The sequence below is a fragment of the Strongylocentrotus purpuratus genome, unplaced genomic scaffold (assembly GCF_000002235.5).
Source record: "Strongylocentrotus purpuratus isolate Spur 01 unplaced genomic scaffold, Spur_5.0 spur5_scaffold_1, whole genome shotgun sequence".
NCBI classification, from domain to species: Eukaryota; Metazoa; Echinodermata; class Echinoidea; order Camarodonta; family Strongylocentrotidae; genus Strongylocentrotus; species Strongylocentrotus purpuratus.
The window spans coordinates 12043939-12068803 of NW_022145594.1; the positions used below are offsets into that span (position 1 = coordinate 12043939).

Below are 24865 nucleotides of genomic sequence, written 5' to 3' on the forward strand. Positions count from 1 at the left end.
AAATACAATTATTCGTAACAGGTTAATCAAGTCATTTGTAACGATCGAAGCACTTAAGAAGGTTTTGAGCATTGAATGTTATTACAAAAATGTTATAACGAAAATGGTCTACTGTCTTTTGTCAAGGCTCTTTCCTGACGTGTGATTTACATGGTTTCACCCCTAACCTGATACTCAACTGGGCATTATTCACGAAACCATCATAAATACACACATTTCCTTGTTGGTTGTCGGTGAACTTGTACTCGAAACGTTCTCGTGAAACACTGCCCTGGTTTGGAAAGTAATATGCGTACATCGTCAGGAATATTGGTTCTTTGAATTGCCAACGATGTTTTTATCAATTCGAATGGCGTCCTAATACCTTCATGACGTGTACGCCAAAATTATTAAACAATGTTCAGTAAATTGTTTTAAGAATGAATTGATGAAGATAATTTTGTCTCCTTTGCGGGTGGTGGAACATTTCCATTTATAACTCCCAAACTCTTTGATGAAAAAATAGAGAAACCCTTCTAATCATCTTATGTAACCCACGTATACAAGAAATAAAATAGAGGATGGAACGAAAGACTTCAGATTTGGTATATTGCTAGAACTGCCTTCTAGAAAGAGGAATTAAAATCCTGAACAAAAATACAAGGTATCTCCAGTCTCCCTCCACATTTTCAGCTTATTGTCAGCTTATTGTCAGCTATTGTATAGTGTTTTCACATTTTCAGCGTTAGCGTTTGGTTCGGTAATTCGGTAATCTGTAACTGCTGTGACTTTTTAGCTTCTCGACAAATCGTAGTACGAGATTAAGAGTTCATAGCCGTTCAACACAACATTAGCCTTTGTCATTAATCCCCCCCTCCGGTTAATAGCTTGTTTGTGTCCTGCCCTTTAAGGTATTTCCCCTAACACAGTTCTGATTTTTACCATCTTTGTTCAGTTCCTAATACCTGCTATTCATTTGCATCCTCTCATAATCTGATTTGTTGACCCGTTTTCGTGTCGTTATCACTTGGCACGTTTCTGATTTGTTTTGAATGCCTCCTTGTCCTTGGGCTAATCTCGCAGTTTCAGTAACATTAAAGAAAGAGTAATGTTGTCATACTTTGTCACTCTTTGTCTTTGTCTCAAGACCTTCTCTCTATTTCTCAATCTCTATTCTTCTTATCAGGGCAACTCCTTGGGCCAATCACAGTTTCAATGTGAAGTAAAATTAAAGAGAGATTTTTCATACTTTGTCACTCTTGTCTATGTCTCAAGACCTTCTCTCTATTTCCCAATCTCTATTTTTCTTATCGGGGCAACTCCTTGGGCCAATCACAGTTTCTATGTGAAGTAAAATTAAAGAGAGATTTGTCATACTTTGTCACTCTTGTCTATGTCTCAAGACCGTCTGTCTGTTTCCCAATCTCTATTTTTCTTATCGGGGAAACTCCTTGGGCCAATCTCACAGTTTCAATGTGAAGTAAAAATTAAAGTTTCAGTAATGTGACATTTCAGTTTAAGTAATATGACATTAGTCATACGTTGTCACTCTTGTCTATGTCTCAAGACCAGATTCTGTCTGTTTCTCAATCTCTAATCTTATTATGAGGGTAACTCAGATTACAATACATTACCCAAGGTCGCAACCTTATTTTCGTCTGTTTGGGTTCGGATTCCGTTAAGGACGGTCCATTATTAGAATCTTTTCTTCAGAAGAATGCGTTTTGTTTTTTTGTTGTTGTCATTGTTTGTTCGTTTGTTGTACATAATGTAAAGCATCCGCACAAATGTACGTAGCATTCCGGAAGAGATCAACATGGTAAATCCTCTCGCTTTGTGTGATCCTTCTGAAGGCTCCATTCCTCTCCCCTATTATCGTCACATTCATGAAGCATCACCACTTAACAAAAATAGAAAGTGTCTGTTACTGTCTAGATGGCGTGTAATTGCCTGAGGCTTTGGGGATTTACGATACATAAAGGTATGCCGACACCTATGCTCGCTCCTCATCTTATTCCACTGCATCAGCATAGCATGTGGGTCAGGAAAGATTCAGACAAAGTTACCTAAGCGTGAAAAATGGTCTAGACATTTATTGTAATTTGTAGAGCGATTAGGCCCTTTTAGTTTTGTTTAGTTAGAGGAGCTATACCCCCAGTGTCTGATAGAAAGAGAGAGAGAGAGATTTATATATAGAGAGAGAGATACTTGCTCTTAATTACAGCAAACACACGACCTCCTCAAGACTTTCACAAAACGTCCTGAGGACATTGTAACTTTTATGGGGCAATTATGTACTGGGCAATTCCACGGTAACGGTAGGACACTCAGACAAGATTTTTGAACTTCAGGTTCATACTAAAAGAACTGTTTTATTAGTATAAGATGTGAAACAGTACAGATATAATACCTATATAAGTGCCTTTAATTCTCCCCCAAAAAATTGTCATTATAGTTAAGTAGTTTAAGAATGTGCATATTAATTATCTCGGTAACGGAAGGACATAAAAATGGACATGGTTTTTCCAGTTAATTAGTGTTTATCCAAACTTTGTGAAGTTGATGAAGCTTTCCACTTGACTGAAACACATTTTGTTCCCCATAGTTTAATACATACTAATAAAACATTTCTTTTAGTATGAACCTGAAGTTCAAAAATCTTGTCTGAGTGTCCTTCCGTTACCGTGGAATTGCCCTACTTACCATGAACGTTTTTTTCCTCCGAGGGGAATGTATATCGTTCAAATACAATTAACGTATTTGGGCCGAATTTAACGTCAGTATCCGGAAGACGCAACTCAGTTTCGAACCCGGGGGCCTGTCGGAATTTATCTATACTCCAGGAACGTACCACTAGATCAACTCGCATTCAATTGTGCTTGTCTTGTAGGTTGGTCCTGGTTCAGTGGACTGACCTTTGCTTTTGCGACAATTGTTTCGGGCTTTATATCGTATAGCGTTAGGGTTAGTTTAGGTTAAGGGTTGACCAGTTCTTTAGATCGTTATTTACTTTAACAAAATACGAGATTGTAGGAACTCATATATGCAGCAATATTATGGGAGGGGTTGTGCTTCACATTTGAAAGCGTCACAGAGTTGACATCTTGGCTAGGGGTACAGGTTGGTAAATGTCACCCATCGTGCTGTGAATCACATAGGCACCTGCTTCTCTTCCTTAGCAGGTCGAATTTGTTATGCTATAGAAACCAATGTTCTAAATGTGACACTGGAGTTCATTAACACCCGCGTGCGTGTGTGTATGTCTGAATGTCTCTGATAGAGAGAGAGAGAGAGAGAGAGAGAGAGATACGTGCTCTAATTTAGTATTCAGCAAACACACGACCTCAAGACTTTCACAAAACTTCCTGAGGGCGCTTATAACTTTTATGGGGCGTTTATCCATGAATGTTTTTCCTCCATGGGAAATGTAAATCATTCAGATACAATTAACGACCTTGGGCCGAATTTAACGTCATTATCCGGAAGACGCAACTCAGTTTCGAACCCGGGGGCCTGTCGGAATTTATCTATACTCTAGGAACGTACCACTAGATCAACTCGCATCCAAACTGTGCTTGTCTTGTAGGTTGGGTGGACTGACTTTTGCTTTTGCGACAATTGTTCCGGGCTTTATATCGTATAGCGTTAGGGTTAGTTTTGCAATTAGGTTTTAGTTTAGGTTTAGTGTTAGCCAGTTCCTTAGATCATTATTTACTTTAACAAAATACGAGATTGTAGGAACTCATATATGCAGGGGGTCGTGCTTCACATTTGAAAGCGTTACAGAGTTGACATCTTGGTTAGGGGTACAGGTTTGTAAATGTCATCCATCGTGCTGTGTATCACATAGGCACCTGCTACTCTTCCTTAGCAAGTCGAATTTGTTATGCTATAGAAACGAAGGTTCTAAAAGAGACACTGGAGTTCATTAACATCAATGAGACGGCGATAACACTCTTCATGATCTGCGCTTTAGGACATCATATATTACACAACAGGGACTTTTAGATGTTCACGACGACAGCGTGGACTGCTACGTGTGACGTCCAGTCCCTTAAGAGGACGTCGCAAATCTCAAAGTCCCTATAGAGCTGGAAAAGATACATCTTATTTACGGGGGGGGGGGGGGTAACATGCTTAGGGACATCGTGAAGGGATATTGGATGGGCAACGGTTGGAAGACGATGCATTGGGATGGTGTCAGAGCTCAAAACTGATGGGTGACAGATCACAAGACATAATGAAAAAGAATGCTAAATACAGAGAGGAATGGAGAGAGATCTAAAGAAGTCCCTGGTTTGTAGACATGCCTTTGACCGAAAACCTGAGTGAGTGAGAGAGAGAGAGAGAGGGAGAGAGGGAGAGAGAGAGAGAGAGGGAGAGAGGGGGAGAGGGGAGAGGGGGAGAGGGGGAGGGATGGCGTTTGAGAACTGCTCAGTATACATGACGTAAGAGACGGAACACTCTCATCAGGAGGCGCGATAGCTCAGTCGGTAGAGCAGTGGTCTCGTAATCCGGTGACCCAGGTTCGAAACCAAGGCGATGCACTAGTGCCCTTTGGTAAGGCATTAATCCTCATTACCAGGTCTTCCAGAGAGGATCTAAAGCCGTCGGTCCTCTGGTTGCTTATCAGTCAGGTAAAATAGCCCCTACTGCTACCTTGGAAGGCAGGTGCTATAACTCATGCTCTGGTTACTAAAGCATGCTTTACGGTTAATATTAGATAGGAGACTAAATTCCCGACTGGATCAAACAATCGGTGAAGGGTCTTGACTCTCGTGCTAAACGTCCTGGGTTTGATTCCCACTTCGGGGCTTACACCCATGGCTTACCTCCTTGGACAAGGTGTTTTACTGACTTTGCTCCACGTAGGTGTAAATGGGAACCCAACAAAGCTGGGGTAAAGGTAACCGAAAGAGCTATTTTGATAAAATGGCATGGCTTAAATAAGACCACAAACCTAACTTGCCTAAAACCCAAATGAAACCCCTACCTATAATCACTATGAACATGACTGACAAAGAAAGCGGACAAAATATACAGTTCCTCAGGTAGACAAGGAACATCCGTTCACTGCTATTATGTAAAAATGTGTAGAACAGGTGTCACATGCATATTTACCTTTTTACATAATAGCAGTGAAGGGATGTTCCTTTGTCTACCTGAGGAACTGTATATTTTGTCCGCTTTCTTTGTCTATCGTGCTCATAGTGAATACAACTCAGATAAAATATTGCTGTCACCATGCAGGAGTACATGTTCGCACGGTACATTCATTTGGCACCTGTTCAAGGCTATCCAATTGTCACAAATTTACTTTTTAGCTTTTATCACCGCTCCTACACTTTTCATTAGCCTGTTGAAAGCACACTCCATAGCCTGCTGTGAACAATAATGAGCTGTATCTGTGTAAGCGTCAATATGTCATCCGTTAGGGCTAGACATTGTTATGTAGATATAAAAACTCAACATGTGGTCTTTAAAGAGATATACTGATGACCCTGTCATATCAATTACGACACCTTCACCAGCCTGACAACCGTCTCTTATTCCATTCACAATAAACATTTATAACTAAATTATTCATACCCTCACCAAGTTTTCGTAACTTTTTTCTGCAAATTTATGAAAAATTAATGTGTCCCATTTATTTTTCTTGAAACAGCGACATGTAATATAGAAGCTTAAATCTAAACCAATGCCCTTATTCAATCAGTCCACATTGCATTCTTGACCTGCGAAATTCACATAAAACAACCTATTTACAAGTAATAATTTGGTATCTAAATGCATTACAATGTTTTTTCTTCATTTGTTACCATGCTGGTACGTTGTATATGCATACACTCTAATTGATTTGAATTAGAATTAAAAGTGACCGATCGAAGGTTCATCATCGTTACATTCTCTTTTCCCGATTTACGAAACGCATTTACAGAATTTGATTTAACAGACTTTCTCCCTTATTGTTTTTTTCCCGCTAGAGCTAGCCATTTCTCTAAAACTCTAGACATGTTTATTTGTGGGTTTCTTTTGATATGTCTTTTTTGTTAATGTCACCCTTTGAAAAAAACTTATTCAAACGAATTTCGTCCACGTTCTTGGCATAAGCTTGATAAAGTGATCTCTGCGGACCTGGTGGAGGGTCAAGACAATTACTGATTAGTTGCATAACCAGTAACTTGGTAGGCTATACGATACAAAAAACATGACTAAGCACAATCTTAGGGTGTTGAATACTTATGAATAAATCCTTTAATTGTTGATCCCATTAGTTCTGCTCTTTCAGAAGTCAAAGGAAACCCTGAAATGCTGAAATGAAAGAGCACACAAATGACTTCAACAGTCATATTTGGCTTCACGTTATTTTTTAGAGGTTTTAAGGTTTTATTTGTAACAAGGCAACTTTGAATAATCGTAAGCCGACACTGACGCTAGTATTTTCTTTCGTTTATGCCTTCCTTGAGCTTTCTGGTGTTGTTATGGTAATAGTTGCTGGGAAATCGACAACTATACTATACATTCATGTTATTTTTCATGTTATTATGCACTAATATGGCTTATGTGTCTGCAAATATTGAAAAAAAAAATACTCAGTAGTTTAATCAATATCACACAGTTTCATGTCTGTTTTGTTATGGAAGGCCATCACTAGGACTGTGCTTTTAGGGAATTTCTATTGTAAATATGTTTCATGACATGTTCAATTTGTTTTTGTGAAGGAAATAAATGTCTATTAAATTAAATTGAGTTGAATAGTTGAGGCGCAGAAAGATTTATACGTTCTCAGTGCAAAGTGTCCTGTGTCAAAGTATTGATGTAGGAATACACTCAGCCATCATGTCTAATGTAGGCCTATATTCCTTGGAATGTAAGTTCTGGGGGTATTTCACAAGGATCCCAAGTCGAACTTAACTCTAAGTTGGAGTGAAATATTATGGAATGCCTTTTTTGTAGCCTTAAAATAAGATATATTAAAAAGCAAAAAATCAAGTATTTTAGAATTTTCATAAATTCCACATCAAGAACATGAAATTTCCTTGATAATAGAAAATATGAATGATTTGAATCAACATGTTATGCCTTTTAAAATAACTTTTACAACATATTTTCAAAGGTGCTAACGGCTTTCCATAGTTGTTAAGTCCAGCTTAGAGATAAGTTCAACTTAGGATCTTTGTGAAACAACCCCCCCCCCCAGGTTTTAGAGTTCCGAGGCATATATTGTCGTACACAGTTCTATAATACTTACCTTTAATGTACTAGTACCAGAACTTCCATGATAACCAAATACCTCAAAACATTAGTGACATTTTTGTGGAGGTTTTATGGCAAAGCTAACTATTTCACGTTACGAATAATATAACGTATTGAAAACTTTAGAAAGATTATTACTATAAAATATAAACCTCTTCTGTAAATGATAATGGAGCCATATCCCATTGTACGACATCGAAGGATTAGTCTCGAAGGTAAATGCCTTAGAAACGGGTTTTTTAGAGGAAAAAATCATGACAATGTATCCAGGTATTTTGTTTTTATTATTTCACATTTGGAGAAAAAAAGTGTAGATGGTGTGGACAAACGTTATGCCGAATAATTGTGCTCTGATGTTACCTGTTGTGACCTGCATTGAATTGTGGTTTAATATGTACGTAATTCCCCTCAATCCGACAATCACTGTTCTTACATATACCCTAAGGCGTCTGTAACCCTCTGCTTTATTCATGTTCATAAACACGCGACGTTGAAGAAGTCAAGGATTCTTTTTATGTTTGGGGTTGACGTAACATGCTTTGTATGTTACCTTCTAGTGGCCTCCTGGGGAGTTTCAATCATAAATCACTTCCCTGTTTTGAATAGCTTTCTTTTCAAATATGAATCCTTTGACTTTTTCCAAGGTAGCATTTGTTGTGACATTCGTTTTTTTAGAGGTGTCAAGCATTGATAAATCTACCCAGTAGTGCAGCTACAGGTGGTCTAGGTGAAGGTGCCTCCAAACGAACAGCGATGGAGAAAAGGGGAAAGGAAGACCCCCCCCTCCCCCCCCAAAAAAAAAATGAATGAGAAAGAGAGAGAGATAGAGAGAGAGAGAGAGAAAGATAGAGAGAGAGAGAGAGAGAGAGAGAGAGAGAGAGAGAGAGAGAGAGAGAGGAAGGGAGAGAATGAAACTGAGAAGGATAATACAGGCCCTTCCTCCACCCCAATTGCTGTCTTTGTTGATTTGTATTTCGTCCACTTCGTGAGATCGATGTGCCTCCAACTTTTTCAGTACCCCTCGGTCTTTGGTGCTATGCTACGCCATTGAACATACTTGTATTGAAATTTAGATAACTGACGCGGGAAAGATTTTAGCAGGTCTGATGATACAAACAATTCAGAATACATCACACACTTTAATACACGGCAGACGTTTTTTGAATGCTGTGCAGACATGTACAAGTAATATACGATAGCTATGCATGTATTTCAGTTCACATTCTTAGAAGGGTGTTAGTTAACTCATTGCTTACTGGAACCTGGTGGTCCCTGTGTTAAGTCTATGTGAATGAGATAATTCAGTAGTCAACACCCACGCACACACCCACACGCACACAACCCTCAGGCACCCACTTGTGTTCCATTCTCACGCATGTCGGATCTATAACGTGGCATAGTTACGTGGGCATAGAATGGGTGTGTGGAGGGTGTGAGCAAGGGTTCGACCAATCAGCGTGAAGGGGGTGGGGCCAACGTGGTCATTTGAATGATAATGATTTCTACCAGGACTCATTCAGGAGGTCTCCACGCATTTGTAGCGTACATTCCTATTAGGGGAGGGTTTTAAACGAGTATGGTGTCATTGAAAAGAGGTACATGTATTTTCGAAGATATTTTCCTTCATGGGGAGACAAATAAACAACAAACTTTTCAATTATGTCAATTCAAGTTATGAAATTACGATGTACAAAATTGACATTGATTGATGTATTATGTTCTACTGCGACACGCGAAAATGTTTCAAAATGAATCGTGAAAATTATACTCTGATGGTAATTGTGGCTTATTTACCCAGTGTAGCCAAACTAGTAGAATTAAAACACTATGTCATGGTTTTCATTACTTTCTGCTTTTGAAAAAGGAAAACATAATGCATTTACATACATGGTGAAAAAGAGAGATAATAAATAGAAGGGAGAGAGATAGGGAGAGATAGAGCGGAGAGAAAGAGAGAGAAAGAGAGGGAGAGAGTGGGGGGGGGTGAGAGAAACAGAAATAAAGGGAGAAGGGGGAGGGATAGAGAGAGAGAGAGAGAGAGAGAGAGAGTAAGAGAAGGGAGAGGGAGATAAAAGAGGAGGGGGTGGAAGAAGGAGTGAATGATAGGGAGAAGGGAGAGAGAAAGAGAGAGAGAGAGAGAGAGAGAGAGAGAGAGAGAGGGGGAGGGGGAGGGGGAGAGAGAGAGAGATAGAAACAGAGGGATAGAGCAAGAGATAAGGGGGGAGAGAGAGATAGAGAACATGGAGAAGGAAATACAACGAAAATTAGACTCTGCAGTTATACAATTTCTTCTTTTATGTGATGTGATGAGTATACCACTAACTGCATGATCAATCACTCCCCTCTCATCCACATAAGATTGAATATTTATACGATGGTAATATACAATGGTTAAACGTAAAAAAGGTATTATACGTAACATGGGATTATCACACAGACATGACGCGCTTTTCATCCTTGAGAAAAGAAATTCGAATTCGAAGAAAAACAAATTGGCTGAGCGTAAGCAAAAAGTGCAAAAAGGATAACGGATAAAGGATGGAAGATTCCCTTTCTTGCGCATGGGGCTTCGATATCGGCTCCTATAATTTATAAAGAAAAACAAATAAACGAACCAACAAACAAACAGACAACCAAAGAATAATATGTAAATACAGCTTCGTAAGCCACAGGGTTCTCGACACTATCATTTCAAGGTAGTCTTGGTCACAATGATATACGACTTTGAGCCAGTTCATATCGATTAAAATAATGATGTATTATCCACACACGTAGAAGGGAGGGGAGGGGAGGGGAAGGGAGGAGGGGAAGAGGGTGAGGGGAGGGGTTAATTCCAAGGAGTTAGAGAAGAGGGAAGGGAGGTAGAGGGTGTTGGGGGAAGATTGTGTGTTTTGATTAATTCCGATTAATAATATGTTAACAAATATGCAAATCTAAATTTGTAAAGAGTATTCATGCAGTTCTATCATGGAAAAAAGGTCAATGTTCTAGTTTTTGGGATGACATAACTGTGTCGTGCTGTAATCTTTTCATATTATGTAATTGGGTTATATTTTAGTCATACACATTTTCACAATGAATTATATTGATCAAATGATAAAAAGCTTAGCTATAAATATCTTTCAGTTTGTATAAACTGGGATTTATGGAACATGCTTTGCTTCCATGTTATGTACAAATAAAAAGAATGGGAGAAATAAATTCAATGAATACAAAAATGGTCGTCGATGTTATACATGTAGTACGTGTTATACATGAACCTTCCTGACTGACTCCTCAGTAAACAGAAAACAAATCTAGGTTCATAAAGTAATGTTTGATCAAAATATGACCCATATACAGTTTATCTTTTCTCTTTATTGCAGTGTCTGAACTGAATTGCAGTCATAAACTTGTCAAGTTTAAATCCACAAAAGATGTATCGTCATTTACTTTATAAAATTGATGTCGTGCCTTGGGCCATTAACTATTTAACCCATTGCTTACTGGAACCTGGTGGTCCCTGTGTTAAAGGTACTATGTCCCTTTTGCAGCCAACCTCAAATTCTGTAGAACTTTGCAGGAAAAACGTTAGCAGTGTCCTCATATTCAAATTATGCAAGGAAACCCGTTTACTTGCTAGACTTCAATGTCAGACACTATTGAGTTTTTGTGTCGTTATCACTTCGCACGTTTTGATTTGATTTTAATGCATCCATGTCCGTGGGCTAATCTCGCCGTTTCAGTAACATTAAAGAAAGAGTAATGTTGTCATACTTTGTCACTCTTTGTCTTTGTCTCAAGACCTTCTCTCTATTTCTCAATCTCTATTCTTCTTATCGGGGCAACTCCTTGGGCCAATCTCACAATTTCAATGTGAAATAAAATTAAAGAGAGATCTGTCATACTTTGTCACTCTTGTCTATGTCTCAAGACCGTCCGTCTGTTTCCCAATCTCTATTTTTCTTATCGGGGAAACTCCTTGGGCCAATCTCACAGTTTCAATGTGAAGTAAAAATTAAAGTTTCAGTAATGTGACATTTCAGTTTAAGTAATATGACATTAGTCATACGTTGTCACTCTTGTCTATGTCTCAAGACCGTCTGTCTCTTTCTCAAACTCTTTTTTTTCGTATGAGGGTAACTCAGATTACAATACATTACCCAAGGTCGCAACATTATTTTCGTCTGTTAGGGTTCGGATTCCGTTAAGGACGGTCCATTATTAGAATCTTTTCTTCAGAAGAATGCGTTTTTGTTTTTTTGTTGTTGTCATTGTTTGTTTGTTTGTTGTACATAATGTAAAGCATCCGCACAAATGTACGTAGTATTCCTTTTAAAGGTACTATGTCCCTTTTGCAGCCAACCTCAAATGCTGTAGAACTTTGCAGGAATTATGAATATGTCATGTATGTCCTATCTGTGAAATTTAAACGTTAGCAGTGTCCTCATATTCAAATTATGCAAGGAAACCCGTTTACTTGCTAGACTTCACTGTCAGACACTATTGAGTGACTGACTGGCTTTTTTTGTTCTTTGGTAATAACATACATGAAAAGAGTTGTAAAGGGTACATGAGCATTTGTCTACATCAATAACCCACTTCTTGTGATGTCCAAGATTAAACTGATTGAATCTTTGCGCAGCATAAAACGTATGACCATTCAATACAATTGTCTGAAAATCAAGACTGTTACTTTTGGGCTCTATAGCCCTTAAGTCGATTTGACAACTAATAGTCGTTATTTTCCCACTTGAATACATTTTCAAGCCCCACCTTTTTTAGGGAAGTTTTAAATTAGTATTATCTTTCAAATGCAGTTGGAATTTAACTTTTTCATTTGTTTGGCCTGCAAATGGGACATAGTACCTTTAAGTCTATGGGAATTAGATAATTCAACGGGTTAAGCCATGGTGCATGCATCTAGTGCAAGATTGTGTTCATGCAATTCCATTAATAAAATAATAAAAATAGTCATATAAATTACACTCAAAAACTTAATTGTGTACGTGGTAGTGCGTGGATCTAAAAGATTCATTCAGGACTCGGTTTCTCTAAAAAAGCAATAAAGTAGCCATATTTTCGACAATTAAATAAAACACAAAACGTATCTCAGGTCAGTCGATTCAATGATGCATACGCCATTTCATGGCTGATGGTCATTACATAGGAAAAAAGATTTATGTCTTTTTTAGCTTGATTGACCTGGATATTCCTGAACTATTTATATAAAATTGAATTGAAAGGTACTCAATTTTTGAAGTCAAAATCATTTGAGGAGAAATGTTAAGTTTGTCGTGATTATTTTTTTAATTTGTATTTATTTATTCAAATACATGTACACTCATAACTTATACAAGAATATAAAATAAGTTGTATCAACGTGAAAAGAACTCAACCATTGTATTTTATTCCATCCAGCGTTGCATTTACGAATATGGAAGTAAACTCCAGTGAAATATGAAGAAAAACGTGGAAATAAAAGTACAATGACATATGTGATATGAGAAAAGAGCGGCCTGCGGCGCAATGTAGTATTAACAAGTGCACCGAAAGGAAATTCATTTTAAGGTAGTCTAATCAATGTCACAAGGAATTCGACCTGACTCCACATACGAGTAATTATATTTATCTTGCATATTTCTGAGCTTAGACTCCAAAATCGCGAAGTTTTTATTATGATTTTTTTCCTTGGTGAGTCTGGGAGAATAACATGTGATTCATGTGCAGCACCCTTGAGCATAATTGGGGATCATGATGGTATGTGTACTGCGGAAAAGGATTAGTTTTGCAAGTTTACATAAAAGCAAAGTAAAATCAAGGCTTCAGGGCAGGAATGTCGTTCGTCAACCTTGTCAAAGGGCCATCAAAGTTTTATGAAATGTCCAAGTTCTACAGGTTTCAGATAAACAGAGGTAGTACAAGTTTACAGAATATGTATTTTCAAATAGTACTGACGTTGGCAAACGTGTGAAGATACAAACCCTTACATGCCCTCGGTAAAGTGAAGGTTTCAGCTTAGGACTACATTTAAGGTTAATTCAGTTATAACGTGTTTTCATTAAGTTTAATTTACATCTGTCCTATTTTTATATAAAACTACTAGATAGGTCGCTAGAAATCAGTGTAAGGTAATTTCAATAGCCTTTTCCATCACATATTGTCATTTTTGATACGAACATTGCAATGACGTATTGCATTATCTATCAAATAATGTCCATGGGATATACTAAAACGTGCTGAAATTGGCCTTGAGAGTATATCTAGAGAGTATTTGTCATTGCGACTGTAAGGGTGTCGTAGTCGAGTGGTTTAAGCATTTGACTTGAAATACTAAGGTCGTGGATTCGATCCCCAACACGGCACAAATGTCCGGTGACAAGGTATTAATCTACATTTGCCACTCTATACCCAGAAGAGAAATGACGTAGGATGACAAAAAGCTTTCGTGTTAGTTATCACCATATGCCCTCACGGTGACCATTATCATAAATGAATCTGATGACCGGGGTATTTTCTAAAAATCTGTAAAGCGCTTAGAGACGGTATTTCGTATTAAGCGCTATATAAATCCAGGTTATAACTATTCTTATTACATGGATATCATGAACGATAACTGTGATCGTGAGGTATATTATCATGTCAGAAATTAATTCATTTTTAGTAAGCCCAGCTCCCTCCTACCTCTCCGTGCAATATAAGAAGGAAAAATAGAAAAAGTTGACCCACGCTGGTTCGGGGTCTAAAGGGGTTCTATATCTAGGTCATGCCTGCAATTCAAAACACAGCTATTAACCATTCATCAAGCTAACATCCTTTTTGACATATTTGGGTCAATGTTAAGAGAGTTTGGTGTATTTAAAAGCTGGTTATGACCACCTACTATGATTAATTACTACACATTTCCTTTCCTACTTTTCAGTCGCCATTATCGTGATATTTTAAAAAGAACCCCCCCCCCTCTCTATTTTCTCTTTCCGCTGTGCTTTGGACCGGATTAGATATATAGAGGTGACGTAGAAATTGTATGGTGTGAAACCAGAGGTACATTTTAGATGTCAAAAAGGATATCATTATGATATACGAGCGAAAAGCTTTTTAGAATAGATCTCTTGTCATATACACTTTTGTCCTCAAATATTTTTTGTAAATATCATTTTCAAACTGAAGTCAAAGGTTGCATTCCAGTACAAGTCACATCTGAACGCGGACTGTAAATACGGGTTACAATTCGACTGATTGCTTGAAATGAATTGTCGGGTGAGTAAAGTGCATTGGAAGAAAGAAAACAGACAGGCAATATTCTTTTATTTGTATAACCCTCTTTGGTTTATCTCACTATACAGCCGGACCAAAAGCACAGTTTAAAAAGCCTCTCTAAGCCCCATCTACCAACAAACAAAATCTAAATTTTAAAGGAATTGAAGCGGGGCTCATGATGCAAATGCAAGAACCTCCAATCTGCCAGAGCACAACAATTGTGTTGGATTCAAAGAATAAAAGAAGCCGATAAACAAGGATGGTTTCAAATTCTTCAATTTTATCTTTAAAAGAACGGTGGTTTGTTCCTGTTTAACTGTAACTATGGTTATAAAATGTTAGACAAAAACATTCCTAAGTTCTACCGAGCTATTTTCCTTGACCCCCTAAACATGAATAAGGGCACTAAAATTAACGTTCTATAAGTATCAGATGATAAATAGTTTTAAAAATGCAACATATGGCAGCCAATTTGACTTTAAAAAAAGGGTTAATTATATTTATGCAAATTAAGAGTCAAGGAGTAGTTCTAAGCTGCTGATAATGCTATAATCATGTTCCTTGGCCCCCTAAACATCGGTAAAGACACTTCGTTTAGCTTTCTATGTGTATCAAATCTAGAGATATAGTTTTAAACATGAAAAAAATGGTAGCCAATTAGAATTTAAAAGGGGTTAATTATATGCAAATTTATGCAAATTAAGAGTCAAGGAGTAGTTTTAAGCTGCTAATAATGCTATAATCATGTTCCTTGACCTCCTAAACATAGATAAGGGCACTATAATAAACTTTCTATAAGTATTTGATGAGAAATAGTTATAAACATGCAACATGGCAGCCACTTTGACTTTAAAAAGGGTTAACTATATGCACATTTATGCAAATTAAGAGTCAAGGAGTAGTTGTTAGCTGCTGAAAATGCTATTATCATGTTTCTTGATCCCCCAAATATGGGTAAAGACACTTTGTTTAGCTTTCTATGTGTCTCAGATCTAGATATATATGCTAAAATAGGTTTTCTGTGTCTACCAGGGTCTGACATGGCGGCCATTTTGAATTTATGCAAATTAGGCACTGATCCACCACTTCAGTTTTTGTCAACTTTGAGTATGTTGTTTTTATGGCTATTCCAGATTATATGCAAGTGGAATCATTTCTGTTGCAATTAGTTCTAGGTTTTTTCATATTTTGACTGTACTACAAGCCACCTATCATTTTCGCTCTCTCAAATTATTCTTCTTGAACTGCACCTGAGAAAAGGAATATGTTTATCATGTATAATGACAGGTTATAGGATTGGAAACGTCTTGACTGTAAGTCAAGGCAAATATGTTAAGTTAGGTGTTGTGGCGTGCGCCTGTAATCCAGCTAAAAATGTTACAAACTGATTCAGCCGAGGACGCATGTTCGAAACTGAGTCACGTCCTTCGGACGGTGACGCTTAAAGGTCGGTCCCCAGACGTAAATAATAATTTACGATTGATACACGTCTGTAAAAACCCAATTACACACACACATACACACGCCTGAGAAACACAACTTGTTGATCATGTATAATGACAGGTTATAGGATTGGAAACGTCTGGAATGTAAGTCAAGGCAAATCTGTTAAATTAAATACTATTTTTTTACCCCATTACTTGCTATGCTGCAGAGGTTCTAAGCCTGCGCTGACCTCAAATGGTAAAACTGGTCTATTACAGCAGCTATAGAATTGGAAATGTTAATTATCATAATCTGACACGAGACGTTGCCCTAGAGGCTGAGCAGTCGAGTGGCAAATTCCTGAAGAAGAATAATGGAGCGACTGGTAGTTGAAGAGCCGGTGACCTATTTATCCATTAGGGTGCGTTTAAGCTTAAATTTTGAAGGCAGAATGAGCGATCTGTAACGCTCATCGTAAACGCTCATCGTAATCGCAGTTCCACGGTGTACTGTTTATGCTCACTTCTCTGGCTCCTCCAGGCAATTCTCCCTGGGTGGCCTTGATTGGCCTTGAAGCTGGATTCGCAAATCTGCACTGTGCATGCTACGTAGACCCACTAGAGGTCAGTGCGTTGACCCCATTTAAACGCGTTTACAAATCGTAAACGCATCTTTTTGTGATCTTTTTGTGATCGCCGTTTTTCGGTGATTCTACAAAAGTGAGAAAGAACGCAACCGTGTTTTAAACTAAACACGTAACAGATGCCTGATTCTGGCCAGAAAAGTTAAGCATAAACACGCCCTCAGATGGTTTGCATTTTTCAATAAGTCATGGGTAGTCACGTTTAAATTTCTTTTCTTCATACGACAGGGACTCTTATGTTATGTCATGTTATGTCTCAAACTCGGGGTCCTATTCTTACTAGCTCTCAATGCTATTTTCATCACCCGTGGGGTTCGTTGACTTACTTTACCATTTTGATCGACTATTTCTGGGCACAATTTCTTTAGGAATAGATCTAGAAAGTAAGTCGAGGCAAATATGTTTATTTAAAAGCTACATTGTTTCCACAACTTGTTATGCGAAAGAGGTACACAGCCTGTATTGACCTACATAAGAAGGAGCGTTTGTAGAAGTGTTGCTTAATTTATTAAGTTCCGCTATAATGACACAGAATGTAATTAATAAATGCATATTCGTTGCAATCCATTAAAATGATCATGAATATACAACATAAATCATCTATTTGGTTCATGTGCTGTACAAAATAACTTACAGTTCCCAATGTTAAATTATGTTTAGTGTACTTCTCTTGCTATGCCATAACTTGCTACGTACTATGCCTGTACTGACGTACGTAATGAGGAGCATTTGTAGAAGTTTTGCTAAAATTATTAAGTTCCGCTATTATGACACACAGTGTAATACTAAATGCATATTCGTTGCAATCCATTAAAATGATCATGAAGATACAACATAAATCATCTATAAGCTTCATGTGCAGTACAACATCACATATAATTTCCAATGCTAAGTTATGTTTAGCTTACTTCTCTTGATTATTTAATTTCATAATTTCAATCGTGGTGTAATGGTGGAATGATGGCTCATTGACTTGACTCAATAAAAGGGTTAAGGGTTTGAATTTTACCAAGGCAGTAACGCCATTTGGCAAGACGGTAGTCCACATGTGCCAATTTCCGCCCTGGTGTAAATAGTGACCTTGCAATTGCTTGGGTAATATTAATTACAGGGCCCGAAGGAAGAGCATTATTGATATTGATTTGGCTACCTAGGGTAAATTTAAACGTACAAACAATTGCACATGACACAGATATGTTTCATATTCTCATTTGTAAAAGGCAATTAAAATTTGTTATCAGGATTTGTGAGAAGATTACAATAGGAGAACTCAATATCAAGTATAGATTGACTTTGTGGAACACGATTTCCCTTTATTTACCGATGATTTGCCACTCTTCACCCAAGTGTTAAATAGTTTCTCGATAGGATTACGTACTAAGCTTTGCAAGACTACATTTTCATAATTTGAAAGATTTCACATAGTAGAATTCAAAAACGAAACTTATTTAACAGTGTGGTTGCCGTTTCACAGTGTGGTGGGCATTTCACGGTATGATGGGCGTTTCACAGTGTGGCAATTTCACACGGTATAATGTGTCACACTGTGAACGTCCACACTGACAATTGTCACAGTGTGGTGAGCGTTTCACAGTGTGGTGGCTGTTTCACATGAGTGTGGAGTGTTCACAATGTTAAACTCGAGCGTTTTCACAGTGTGGCCACAATGTGAATCTCCAGTTGTTCATACTGAACTACAAAGTGCTCCACAATGTGCTCCACAATGTTAAATTGGGGCATTTTCACAGTGTGGTCACATCATTCCACAGTGTGCTTCTCAATGTGGTCACATTGTGGATCTCCGGCTATCCACACTGTGAATCGGTGGTTATCCACACTGTGAACCACAATGTGGAACGTTGCGACCACACTGTGAAAACGGCCCAATTTATCATTGTGGAGCACACTGTGATTCACAATGTGAATGAGTGTGAATGAGTGTGTCTTTTCTAGCAGAGGTACGTGGGCGATTGTAAAAAGGTGCATTTTCGGAATACTCGCCTGAGAGCGGAGCGTGTGCACTTTCATGTGCGGATTAGAAATTTAATCCAATGACCGAGGTAATAATGTTATCAACGCAAAGCGATTAGAAACGTGGTAGTAAGCGCTATACAAATGTGACTAATGTTATTATTTATTACTATTTGGGAGCTTGATAAAGATGGATAGATAAATCATTTTAGCGGTTGAAATTTGCTAAACAATTATTCAACCTTTCTGTTTTCTTTAGGATGCTTTTAGCGGATTTCACCTCGGCCACCATCCTGATCTCGTTCGGTGCTTTGTTGGGCAAGACATCCCCTCTTCAACTCACCATCATGGCCTTCTTCGAGGTCATCTTCTCCCTCGTTAACGAGTTCATTGCCGTCGAGTTCCTTGGTGTAAGTAAGACTTCACATCTCGTGTGAAATACCCAATGGCAGTCACCTGGGGGGGGGGGGGGGGGGGTGCTGGGCAGACACGCTCTTTTAACATTTTTTTTTTTAGCAGTTAGTATAAAGGCTAATGTAGTCATGTTGTTTATTAAGGGCTTTGCAACATCTTATATTATTAAACCCAATTTCACTGCCCACTCGCAGCAGATCTATTTGCAAATGTGGCTAAATTTGGAGCGGGTATTAAAATGTCCTAGCATCACTGATGATAATTTATACCTCAGTTACCTATGTGGAGTGTCTAGCTGTTTGTAAGCAAGTTCTCTGACGCCTAAGTGACCAATATAAAATATGTACTTATTAAACCTGAAAACAAGTCCACCCTTGCTTACAAATGTAGGGATAACTACCCTCTACAATTCGGTTTTTAAATGGAGGAACTCACCCCATTGAAAAAAGTTCTACACTTTAAGTTTGAGCGTTGATATCTCTCTTGTTACGGCTTTGCCATACTTTTGGTAGGCCTATCATATAAAACCTGCATGTTTCCGTTTACAATGACGGCCAATTTGTAATGATTATTTATTCATGAAATTTGCCGTACACTTGAATATGGGGCCAAGTCAAAAATGAAATATTGCGAAACGCATTGTTATTGTCAACAATATGGGGCCAAGTCAAAAATGAAATATTGCGAAACGCATTGTTATTATCAACAGTAAATTCTTCATTTTTTTAAAGGATGGATTGTGCAATTTGCAACATTTTGCCCTTTGACTTGGCGCAATATTCAGTTGTACTGCACATCCCATGATTACATAATCACTACGAATGGGGCATCACTGTAAAGGTATAAAAACAGGCTTGTCAACGATACCAAAGTCTGATGATACAGTAACAAGAGAGATATCGACGCTCAAACTTGAATTGCAGAATTATTTTGAGGGGTTTATTTACGGATATCTTCGTGACATTTTCATTTAAAGGTTTGAGGTATTTATGATAAAACAGAAATATTATGCAATCAATTGGTGTGTTCCTTTAATCATGCAAGTATTATATTCTCTTTCCTTCTTTAGACTACGGATATAGGAGGTTCCATGTATGTCCACACCTTCGGGGCTTACTTCGGTCTCGCTGTATCCATGGTGGTTACCCGCCAGGCTGGACGGGAAAGCCCCAAAGAAGGAGCGGTCTATCACAGTGATCTCTTCGCCATGATCGGTACGTTTCTTGTACCTATATCTGGGCAGCGTCTCACGAAACCGAAAGTACAAATTCACCGACATCCCATTCAAATGCGTGTATTAAGTTTAACACACGTTTCCATGGGATGTCGGTGGACTCGTACTTATGACGGTCTCATAAAACCCTGCCCTGTTGCCGATAGGATACAAAAGTCATTGTAGATTGCTCAACATTGTGAGCTTCTATAAAATGGCGCCTGTCTGGATTGCTTCCCAGGGAGTGGAGAATGTGCATGGCAACAGTGTGTGCCTGCAAGACTGTATCCGATAACTAGGGTAGTAAAGCTGAAAACGTATTAGATATCATCGATGTATTAGCGCCAGAATAATGTTATTATAATAATAATTATTATTCTATTATTACTATAATTATCAGTCTTATTATCATCATTGTTATTATTGTTATTACTATTATTATCATTATCATTATAATTGTTATTATCATCAACCACCAAGCTGTAAATCTCTCTGGAAGGACTTGGTAATGACAATTAATGCATTACAATATATAGGACACTATTTATGGCTTCGACATGGTTTCGATCCTGGGACCTTCCTGGATACGAGGCTATCGTTTAGCCATCATCCATCTTCACATATACCTCATTCATATACTTTTGATGATATATTTTAAGAGATGGAGGTGACAGAAATGTGATTTACGAATAATTATTTGTTGATCAGATGAACCATCACAATTACACAATTAAAATGATTGTGAATTTTGACTATAGATACCGTTTCTTTTATCAATAAATAATTTACCTCCTCTTCCGTCTTTTTTATCATCATCTTCATCATCATCATCTTCATCATCATCATCATCATCATCATTATCATCATCATCGTCGTCATCATCATCAACATCATCATATTAATTGCATTATCACTGCACCATCACCATTATCATCATCATTGCCATCATCATCAACATGACCATCATCTCCACCATCATCCCAATCATGATCCCAACCATTCCATCATCATCATCAACATCCCCATCACTATAACATTCAACACCATCATCATCATCATCTTCCTTCATCTTCCTCCTTTCCCTTCCTCCTCCTTCCCCCTATTCCTCCTCTCCCTCCTCCTCCTCCCTCCTCCCTCCTCCTCCTCCTCCTCCTCCACCCTCCTCCTCCTCCTCCTCTTCTTCCTTCCTCCTTCCTCCTCCTCCCCTCTCCTACTCCCTCCTCCTCCTCCCTCCTTTACCCCTCCTCCTCCTTTACCACTCCTCTTCATCACCGTTATCACCATAGGAACCCTGTTCCTGTGGATCTTCTGGCCAAGCTTCAACAGCGCCCTCGGTGACGATGACCAGCGTCACCGCGCCGTTCTCAACACATACTTCTCCCTGTCTGCCTGCTGTGTCGCCACGTTCGCAACCTCCAGCCTGCTAAGCAAGAAAGGAAAATTCGATATGGTATTTTTTTTTTGTTCCTCTCAATTTAATTACAATTTCAATTAGATATTTGGTTTTATTCAAGAAAAATACTGATTAAAAAGTCTGAAGACTAAACAAGTCAGTTTACAATATAAAATGCATAACAAAAAATATAACAAGGTAAAACAAAAACGCATGGATAAATTAAATCATTAATAAATAACAAAAAATAAAAAATAGAGATTTAATATATAGCCTACTAAATCAAATTACAAAGTTAAAAACCAAAGAAGTTCAGCAAGAAATATCATATCATCTATCATTGCTAGTGAAAGGACTTGGAATTCAAATTAAAAACAAATTAAAACAGCTTTGAGAGATCACAAAACTAATACTTGACATAATCATTATGCAATAATTAATTAACATTTACAAATTCACAATGGTATAAGGATACAAACGGTACAAGCAAGATCAAACATATGAGGGCATAACTAAGAAGTTGAATTCAGAAGTTGTATGAAGTAAGGAATGGGAGAAAGTATGCGTCTTTGAGTTCGAATACAAGGTAATTTCATGTGTGTAGAGTTCCGAAGATTGCGACCTGTGATTGATTCTCTACTTTGTGGCAAGAGATGGCGATGTTCAGGAGAGGTTAAAACTGATTTGGCAAATTTAGTTGCTAGTTCGAGACGCCTATTACTAATTCTACCTTTCCTCCGTGCTGCGTCACGACTTTTGCCATCCCCCGCCTCCTCAGGAAGAAAGAATGTTTGACGTGGTTATCAAGAGTGTCAATTTTCAGTTCCTTCCAATTTTAGTTCTACCTCAACCCAATTTAAATAGATCCCATTCCTGAAGAGGTCGTTAAGCTTATTAATTGTCTTTTAAAATCACATTTTAACTAGTGTAGCGTGAACCCGCAGCCAAACCCCTTTGAATATTCCTCGAGAACCGCTCCTAAATCTAGCATAAATTATTCAGCTTTCTATTCCTAATGTTAAATTTCTACCGTTTAAAATATTTTATAAATTGATCATTGATCATGAATGGAACCCAAAAGGGAATGTCATTTACCATACTTTAAAAAGCAGAACCACATTGGCTTCTCAAATACACACGCAACCTGTATAAAAAACGGTGTGAAAGTTATCACAGCAAATGGGAAACTTGACAGCATCGTTTCTCCTTCCAGGTCCATGTCCAGAATGCTACTCTTGCTGGAGGAGTTGCCGTGGGAACCGCTGCCAACCTGATGATCCAACCGTGGGGTGCCATCCTGATCGGAGTTGTTGCTGGAGTCCTCTCTACCTTCGGATACAAAGTCATCCAGGTAAATGATGACGAAAGAGGTTTTATTTCACATCGATTCACTAAAAATACATAATTTTAATAGAATCGTCTTTCGTTATTGTAGTGTTCTAAGATACCATAGAATGCGAAATCAGAAATGAGCTACTAGATTCAACAGGATAAGAATACACATGAATAATGGAAGCTGAATAAAGTACCATGCTGAGTTCAATCTTGATTCATCTGCTTGTCTTATCTGAGTTATCTCACATACACATCTAACAGTAGCAACCATGTTAGTATGTTACAGTTAGTAACATCAATGGTTGGTGTTGTCATTGTTCCTGGGGGTGTTTCACAAAGACCATAAGCCGAACTCTAAGTTGAACTTAGCGATTATGGAGAGCCATTTGTAGTCTTAAAATAAAATATATTCAAAAGCTAAAATTCAAGTATTTTCGAATTTTATAAATTCCACATCAAGAACATGGAATCTCCTTGATAATTAAGAATGTGAATGATTTGAATCAACATTTTACACTTTTTAAAATAACTGTTACAAAATATTTTCAATGATGCTAACGGCTTTCCATAAAGTTTAAGTTCAACTTATGATCTTTGTGACCCCTCCCCCCCCCCCCCTCAGGGGTAGCTTCTTCCTCATGCTTCTTTGGATACAAAATCATCCAGGTGAAAAAATGGTCAAAATGTTGATCAAGTGTTACAGAGTTTGAATCATTGTTACTGCACTACCGTATTGAACGATGTTAAATCTGTATTTGCCACACTCGATCAGTGTTGAACGGATACCGGTAATAACAAATTCCTTGGAAGTCAGTGTGATATATTTCATGTGTCTAGAAATACTTGAACTAGATACATGGCTCAGCATAATTCCTATTGTCGTGATAACAATGTTAAGGTCTTGATTCACAAACTATTATTATAATACTCCATATAACCAAAAATACAATCGTCAACCTTCGATAGACATCAGTGTGTACAACATCCTCTAGAGTATAAATTAAGTAGATCACAGAGATTTGGGTTTGAAGTTTTACCCCTGTTCTATGACCGAAACTCATTCAACGCCCCTTTCCCCCTGCAGCCCTTCCTCTGCGAGAAAATTGGTCTCCATGATACGTGTGGTGTGAATAACCTCCATGGAATGCCAGGTATCTTGGGAGGACTGGCAGGAGTCGTGGCGTGTGCACTGGCTTCAGAGTCCGTCTATGGTGACAGGTAAGTGATCGCTGGAATGCTCCCCAGGGAGTGGAGATTGTGCACACATTGTGTGCGGGCAAGCACTGAATCCAATGATCGGGGTAATAGTAAATTTGAAAAGCGCTAAGAGACATTTGTATTAAGCGCTATATAACAATTAAATATTTTTTTTTTATTATTATAGCGTTTTGAGAGAGAGAATTGTGACACATGCATCTATGAATACGTGAGCCAGGTCAAAGGTTAAAGGAAAATCCAACCTTAATATGCAACTATACTCTAAATTATAGCAGACAAATCATAGAAGCAGACAGGTAATGTTTTAATGAATTTTCGAAAGTTGTAGTCACTACAGGTAAAGGCACTCTAAATTGGGTGAATGGGTAATATCACTGTGATGTAGTGCCAGAAAAGTAACCCATTTGTTTCTACACACAAAATGATTTATATATCATTTTTTCGAAATGTACGATGGTCTTTTCTTCTTAGAGGGCTATAATAGTATGCTATCCTTAATTTAGAGAAGGCACTTCAGAGAAAAACATAAATAAACTATATTTTTGTACACGGCAAACGGGAGGGTATCTTTTATCACAATCCAAAGGCCGGATCGCAAATTTCGAGATTTGCATAGATTTAGTGATCACATCTTTGAAACATCCATAACTCTCTTCTTATTGGTCCGATTTATGTTTATGTTTCTCTTATTTTTCTTCTTTCATATAAATAACTCATTACACAGGTTTATGACACAGGTTGGGTTGCCCTTTGAATAGGAATCTCTAAACAGTTTCTC

The 24865-nt window shown here is 37.9% G+C and overlaps 1 protein-coding gene across 2 annotated transcripts in view; it reads left to right on the forward strand.

Moving 5' to 3' along the window:
• Nucleotides 1-24865, forward strand: part of LOC584796 (ammonium transporter Rh type B-A) — a 41561-nt gene that overhangs the window by 4374 nt on the left and 12322 nt on the right. For both annotated transcript variants that reach the window (XM_030977697.1, XM_030977698.1), the window contains exons 2-6: nucleotides 18774-18924; nucleotides 19998-20142; nucleotides 21428-21591; nucleotides 22748-22885; nucleotides 23954-24087. In XM_030977697.1, the coding sequence (XP_030833557.1) occupies nucleotides 18774-18924; nucleotides 19998-20142; nucleotides 21428-21591; nucleotides 22748-22885; nucleotides 23954-24087 (732 nt within the window). The remainder of the gene's footprint in view (nucleotides 1-18773; nucleotides 18925-19997; nucleotides 20143-21427; nucleotides 21592-22747; nucleotides 22886-23953; nucleotides 24088-24865) is intronic.